This window comes from Triticum urartu, chromosome 4, assembly GCF_003073215.2.
Source record: "Triticum urartu cultivar G1812 chromosome 4, Tu2.1, whole genome shotgun sequence".
Classification (NCBI taxonomy): Eukaryota; Viridiplantae; Streptophyta; class Magnoliopsida; order Poales; family Poaceae; genus Triticum; species Triticum urartu.
In genome coordinates, this window is record NC_053025.1 from 365864467 (window position 1) to 365871567 (window position 7101).

A 7101-nucleotide genomic window follows, 5' to 3' on the forward strand; every position below is an offset into this window, starting at 1 on the left:
GGTCTACAACAACATATATGCATGCATTGGTAAACTTCATGTGGATGCGTTGGTAGATAGCAACATATAGAGCTATAGCTCAACAACGCTTCATATGCGTTGGTGGCGGTCGTGGATATAATAGACCATTGCTTGATATGTGTTGGTGGCAATCATGGACAAACAGATTTTAAAATGGACAGAACAAATTAGTAGCACAATTCATGACCTTGCAATGTCGACAGTTGCAGGCAAAATATAACAAACATAAACTTCTCATGTATTAAATTGACTATGTTGCATTACAAGGAACGTGATCCAAAGATTACAAGAGGTGAAACTATCTATCTGTAGCCCAATTCTTGACCTTGCAATCAACTATGATGTCTGAAACTTTGGTCCTAAAAATGACATTCTAATTATCTTGTAGTAGCCCATTCTTAACCTTGCAATCAACATGTGAGCCATGCATTGTCAATTTGTCTTCATGATCTACAGCAACAACAACAATGTTAATAGTATTAGATGAGCAACTTACATTATAGAAATCAGGTTAATAGAGAAGTGCGATTTAAAGGAGCACCTTACAAATGTGATTTATCATGACATAGATTTATTATATAGATAAGGGGATAATTAATAATCTGAATACAAAAACATGAACATGAATTTATTAAATAACATCTTGTATCAACTCAAAACTATATGAACTAACATTATATGTTTTTAGTGTTCCAGTCTATTTTCTCTTAAAAAAGACCAAAATTCAAATGTGGAAACTTCACATACTTGCAATGTCAGTATCATCACTCGGTAAAAAATAACAATAATACACACTAGCAAAAGGGCCATCGCCATGCTATGGAGTACAAACACAGACTTTGAGTCTTCACTCTTGACCAATTCTTTGTAAACTGAGGGCCTTCTATTTACCTTAATTGCCTTGCACATATTCTGAATGTCCATGGCTCGTGAGATAAGAAACTGCATATTAATACAGCAAGCACCTTTGAGATGTGGTTGTTCATTATGAACAACCATCAGCTTGCATATACTACTAAAGATCCAAAAAATATATTATATAAACAATGAAATGAATTCACCAACCAACTAAATGACAAGTTGGTAACTAATAATACCGAATATACTGAGTTGAATATTTCCATTTTCGAGAGGTCTCTGCATTAATTAGCTTTGTGTCACATTATTCCCGTACTACTCGTTCTTGGGATTATTTATTAGTCATGCGTGTCATGATGTATTAGGAGAAACCTCAGTGCCGACAACTCAAAAATCTTTGCATAATATACATCACACAAGAGATCCTAATTACCTGAGATTTACCATGTCACATATTAGAATTTCCTGATCTATGAATAAAATTTGCAGAACCTACAGAAGCAACAACACGAGAAAAAAAATCATCAAACTTGCGACAGTAGGAGTTATCAACTCATGCATAGAAAGCAGGAGAACTACAAACTATCTAATCCACTTCTGGTCATCATCACGCCAACCTGAGCCCCTGACTTGACCTTGAAGGGGTGCGGGGTCTAATTAGTATAGAAAAGAGTGCGCCCTAATTATAAACAAGAAAGGGCATAAAAATAATAATTTATTAGCAGCAGGGAAAGATGAGTGTGCCAGACTGAGCCACCATAGGAAGTCTGGTTTCTAGATGGGTTTGTCTTAAACTTAACTGGTTGTTCATGGCTTATACGGTAGCATTATGTATAATGTCAAACAACTTTTGAGTACCAAGTTCAGCTGGTGCCATCATGAGTTCATGACCGACATTCTAAACTGAACTGGAACCCCAAAAAGATCACAAGTTTAGATGTAAGTGAATTAGTTACCCCTACTCTATCTAGGAGATCGATGGATGGAAGACCAATGCTTTTCTGGTTGATCACCACAAAATTATTGTAACTTCCTGACCGAACCTGCACGTCATAGAATCAAGCGAGCACAATCTTTTTCGAGAGAGATAGAGATAAAGAGCAGGGGACACACTAAACAAAATACCTTATATTTCAATTCAATGATCTTCTTGACATGTTCATCAACTTGACGTCCCTCAGCAGAAACCATCTTTTCTTCTTGTTCAATGTTTGAGTAGAAGAATCCTGCATTTATTTCACTGAGAAACTTATGTGTCAACTGTAACCTTTAGTGATGCATGTGAAACAGTAAATCTGTGGGCCCGTTTGCAGCGAAGTATTTTCTCAGTATTTGGAAAATACTGTGGTTTCTAAAAAATACTATAGTTTTAAATACTTTAGGCCTAGTTTGGCAACCCGGTTTTTCCAAAACCATGGTAATTGAAAACCTCGGTATTCCAATATGTTGGCAATGAATACTTCGGTTTCTAAAAACCGCAGCTTTTCTCTGTTTTAGAAAAACTATAGAGATGTTTGGCAAGTGCAGTTTTTCTTAGTTTCTTGGTTTTGACCACTCGTTGCATGGATAATCCTAAATATAGCTAGTTGAACCTACAACAAAGGAGTTATACAACGACGTGATCAGCGTGTGCTAATTAATGGCCGCTGCGTGCCTATAGCCTTGTCATGCACGCGAACATCCTCTAGATGCTAGGATATGTTGTTGAGTAATCTTGTATCTCTGGCCACATCGAATCGAACGGCTAGCTAGCTTAGACTACTATGTATAACTTTGCTCAGTATCAATCGATCTACTCCAGGGTCTAAGCATTCGCTAAATCTTTTGTATGTGTAAACGCATCATCTGATAGGACCGTACCTCTAGTACTATCTAATGTACAGGCCAAACAATAGTAAACAATTGAAGAAATCAACGGCAGAGTAGTCAAGCTTCCCAGGTGGTAATCTTAATTGCATGGCTGCGGAAGAGATGGGTGAGGAGGACCGGAAGAAGATGTACTCGAGCGAGTGTTTCTCAGTTTACAAAAAGAGGTTGAGACCTCTTTTTTAGATACAGCAAAAAAACCATAGTTTTAGATATACCATGGTTTGTAAAACTAAAATATTTGTCGAAACCAAACACGTCAAAGTATTTAAAACTGGGGTTTCTACAAAAACAATGGTATTTTCCTAAAACTCAAAAAATACTGAGCAGCCAAACGGAGCCTTAGTGTGTTTCTGTGGCGGACCTACAAAAAAAATAGCAGGGCAGGCCAGGCTGAAGGAAAGTTGTTATGCACTCATCCTAACAACAATTTTTCACTAGATACAGTTTCTTTTGAGGCACTGTGGATATGAATTGGAAATTTCACGCAGTCAGATTGTTCTCATGTTAACAATGCTTCACTCGATACAATTTACTCAGATTGATGTCATGCTAACCAGTGTTAACAAGAATTCTTTACTGGATACAATAAAAGCTGTAGAAATAAGTAATTAGATTAATAGAAAATTTTGTAACTTGTAAGTGAAATTTAGGGATATGCGAAAGAATCAAAGGAAATTACCTGCACCATCTTGCAAGTTATTTTCCCCTTACGCAGGCAGTACTTAGTACTTACATCACTACACCGGCAAATATCTCCTGCGGAAAAGTACTCACATCAGTTGCAAATGATCTCCATGAAAAAGGGCAATTTTATCAAGACATATGAATAGTTGATACAAATCAGCAGAGCAACTCACAAATAATACTAGCAGGGACTCGGGATTTTGGAGAGGTCGAGAGGAGTTGCTCCTTTCCTTTGGAGCTGAGTCACTGCCTGGAAGCTGTGAGCTGTGTAGGTCGATGGGCTGCGACCAATCGGCTGCTGTGCGCCAGTGGGCGCCATCGGCAAGGAACAAACAAGACGAGCGAGGACAGGGGGCGTACCGCTGAGCTAATGCAGTTGAGGACGGGGCGTCGGTGCGTGCGTCGTCCCTGGCTGTGCGGAGGAGAACAACGGCCTCGGCATCTCAGGTCGCGCGTAGGAGCGGCGGCGACGGCACCTTCCCAGACGCGAGGAGGATGGCGACGACGCCATGTGTGTGTCCCCGACGCGAGGAGGATGGAAAAGATGCAGTGTGCGTCTTTGAAGCGTGGAGAAAGTGGCAAGGGACGCGGGCTTGGTGAAGGAACAAGGGACGGCGGCGGCGAGGGCAATGGGACGGCGGCCGATGCAGCTCGCTTAGGTTGTTTTATTAGGATAAAGGCCAAAACGTAGGGAGAATAGGCTTTGTCTGCCAGCAGGGATTTTTTTAGGGATGTGCGGAAACAGGTGGAGCGCGAGCGCTGACCAATGGATGGAAGGGGTGGAGGTGGGTACTGGGAGGTAAGTGCTAAGTGGGGAATATGGGAGGTTCAACCACACAACACATCATTTAGCTTCGTTGCTAGCCATGCGTTGCTATATGGGGGGTTTTGCATGTACCCCTTCGCTTCGCCCCCATTTGCACTAAGACAATAAATAGACCTCCTTCTCCTAGTTAGGGTTAGCGTTGTGATAGCTCATATATGAGATAGAGCATCTCTTATCCATCCGGATCTACTCCACCGAGAGAGACCATCGCCTCTTCAGAGAAGATCCACTTGGATTCAAGACCCCTAATGGGAAGACCTCAAGACCTCCTCACGGAGAAGAACTAGTGACCCTATGTATCGTCCTTTGTTGGATTTGGATCGTGCATCTCTTTGTTTTTCGAGAATCTAGCATATGTGTGACCGAATCTTGTTGGTTTGGGTGATTTCTCTTGTGTTTCCCCTCGTTCCCTCCTCGTGTTCTTTGTAGGATCCGCTCCAATCGTGAAAGATCGGCTCGAGAATTTCCACCCTACATCATGGTTGGTCGTCACTCAGCAGACCATCGACGAGAAGGTCGCGATTACGGTCAATAAGACCAAAGCTGAGACCAAAGAAGAGTTGGTCGGGCTAGTCAATGTAGCGGTCACTAACGCGGTGGTCCGCTTGATTCCGGCAATTTTCGATTGGTTAAAGAACAATCCAAATGCATGGCCGGAGGACTTTCCCCTTCCCAGCTTTGTCCGGAGCAATTCTGCGAACACCACAGCACTAGCACCTACTCAAGCAACCACAAAAGGTCCCGCTCCGGTTCATGGCAGCCCGACCTCCGTCTTTGGCATGCTCGGCGGGCCTTCGTCGCTGGCTAAGCTCGACGCCCTCATTGTAATTACACGTCATACCCTTTCCACCAGCATGTCTATAGTCTTCCGTTTCAGTTGCCTTTCGGATGTTTGACGTTGCAGACATGTCTTCTTCGTAGGCCGACGATACCCCGTGCATCCTACTGTACGACATCAAGGGCCAAAAGGTGGCCATGGGAAACGCAATGATCGTGAAGCCGAAGGACCGCATGTTCCACAACTGACAGATGCCCGATGGTGTCTTCAAAGTTAACGTGGCCAGTGTCTTAGTGGGCTTCGAGGATTGGCCTCCTCTGGTACCAGTCGATGACGACGAGACCCCTAAGAGGATTGGCGCATGCAAGGGCTGGTTGTTGCCTTGGCCGAAGTCTCTCCTTCGTCTCGAGGCGCCCAGTATCACACCAAGGCCACCTTCTCAAGAAGGTATGAACACCACCCCACCTACCAGATTATCTGCCCCTGTCGTGGCGGGTGATAGCGGACGACGCGAGGGAGAGCCTCCATTAGTGCCAGATCATGTCGCCCCCGTTGTCGAAGCAGCAAATGTTGATGATGACATGGAGGAGGAGAAGGAGGATGATGACCCAGACAAGTATTTCAATACCGCCTATTATGATGCAGGATTGATGGTTGAGGATGGCGAAGAGATGGGTTATGAGCGTGGAGATGATGACTTGATGCTGCCTGATTTGCCAGAGCCGGAACGTCCTAAGGCGGAATGTAGAAAGTCTCTCTTCAAGAGATCCTCGCAGGAGACGCCTCCAGATGCCGCCTCTACCCAGCAACCCCCCAAGGGTCGTCCACTGATTAGCCCGATGACACTAGGGCTAGTGGTTAGGGAAGGTATGGTGGGCTAACTACCGCCACCCGCCAAGAAGCAAAGGAGGAGAGCGGACAAGAATGGCCCTAAAGGCGCCAGAGCCGCTTCAAGAAGCCAGCCGCCTCTGAAGCCCCAGTGGTGGATAGAATACTTGTCGAAGGTGCGAAACTTTTCCATGTCGCCGGCGAACCGATCCTACCCGCAAAAGCGCTAGAGAACATACTGAACAATGATCTAAGGAGACTCCATGAAGATGTGCTGGCAAGAGAGAAAATCCTTCTCATCTCGGAAAACCCAGGATACCCGCTTTACGCGGCTCAAGTGCCGGGTGGGAGGTTGTACGTTGAGAGATGGCCCACAGATAAGTTCATCCTGCGATTTGACTACATCTACGACATGTTCCACATGACCAAGATGGATTTCCAGTTCATCCGCATGTATTCGCTGTATCTCACTACTTCATCAAGATTGAGAACATAAAATATATCTGCATCGCGGGCCCATACTATATGCACGAGATCTTCTTGGCAGTTTGTAAAGAGCACCATGACTATGCGAGCAAGTACCTCGGCGACTTCATGATCGCTAATAAGGACAAGGAAGCGATTCTCCTGCCGTATCATCCCACGTAAGTCATCTGCGCATATCCTTTCGTAAGTGTTAATCATTCCTTTGTAAGCATGGAGGCTAATTTGAGGTGTACTAAATTTGCACAGCGAGGGGGGGGGCGTTGTCCTCATCATTCTGTACCCGGAATACTCCCATGCTATGTGCTTGGACTCATCGAAGAACCTCAAGAAAAAGGATTACAAGCACATAAAGAGTGTTCTCGATAGTGCCATGTTAACCTTCAGCCTATCTGGTGGATATATCAAGGTGAAAAAGTACATGAATCACGGGGTGGCATTTGGCCATAAGACTGACTTTTGCTGCATCCAGGAACCGCACACTAGTAAGGCTGATCGATTCTACCTCATGCATCACCTGACCGAGTACATAAGGGATAATCAGCTACTACCAACAATGCCGAGATTGTCAACTAGGCCACAAGCATATGAAAGACACCGGATCGTCGAATCAGAGCAGAGTTTTATCTTGTATAGTGTGAACCTGCCCAAGTGATCATGAAGCAGGTCCTCGAACTAACAAGGATGTTCTACCATGGGCCAATCACGTGGGATGATGTCCGAGCACTGCTACTCGCTCAACGTCTGGACCTGA

At 44.2% G+C, this 7101-nt stretch overlaps 1 protein-coding gene across 13 annotated transcripts; it reads right to left on the reverse strand.

Moving 5' to 3' along the window:
• Positions 1-238: 238 nt before the first annotated feature.
• Positions 239-4229, reverse strand: LOC125551688 (T-complex protein 1 subunit zeta 1-like). Of its 13 annotated transcripts, none has more exons than XM_048714979.1 (7): positions 3606-4227; positions 3428-3504; positions 2005-2105; positions 1836-1922; positions 1313-1371; positions 913-963; positions 239-471 (listed from the first exon to the last, which is right to left on the reverse strand). In XM_048714979.1, exons 3-7 carry the CDS (start codon positions 2068-2070, stop codon positions 465-467), a joined length of 270 nt encoding a protein of 89 aa, XP_048570936.1. In that variant the 5' UTR covers positions 2071-2105; positions 3428-3504; positions 3606-4227; the 3' UTR covers positions 239-464. The 13 variants fall into 13 exon arrangements, 3 of the variants coding, with proteins under 3 accessions (XP_048570936.1, XP_048570935.1, XP_048570934.1); XM_048714978.1 differs by having other exon boundaries at positions 2005-2119; XR_007303034.1 differs by lacking the exon at positions 1836-1922 and having other exon boundaries at positions 3606-4224.
• Positions 4230-7101: the final 2872 nt, after the last annotated feature.

Excerpts from the sequence above, each read along its gene's own strand:
- LOC125551688 (XM_048714977.1), bottom strand. The coding sequence starts at position 2,070 with ATGGTTTCTGCTGAGGGACGTCAAGTTGATGAACATGTCAAGAAGATC. Across the intron at positions 1,923-2,004 it reads TCATTGAATTGAAATATAAG|GTTCGGTCAGGAAGTTACAA; the intron begins GTATTTTGTTTA and ends TATGACGTGCAG. Across the intron at positions 964-1,312 it reads TGTGACATGGTAAATCTCAG|TTTCTTATCTCACGAGCCAT; the intron begins GTAATTAGGATC and ends ATTAATATGCAG.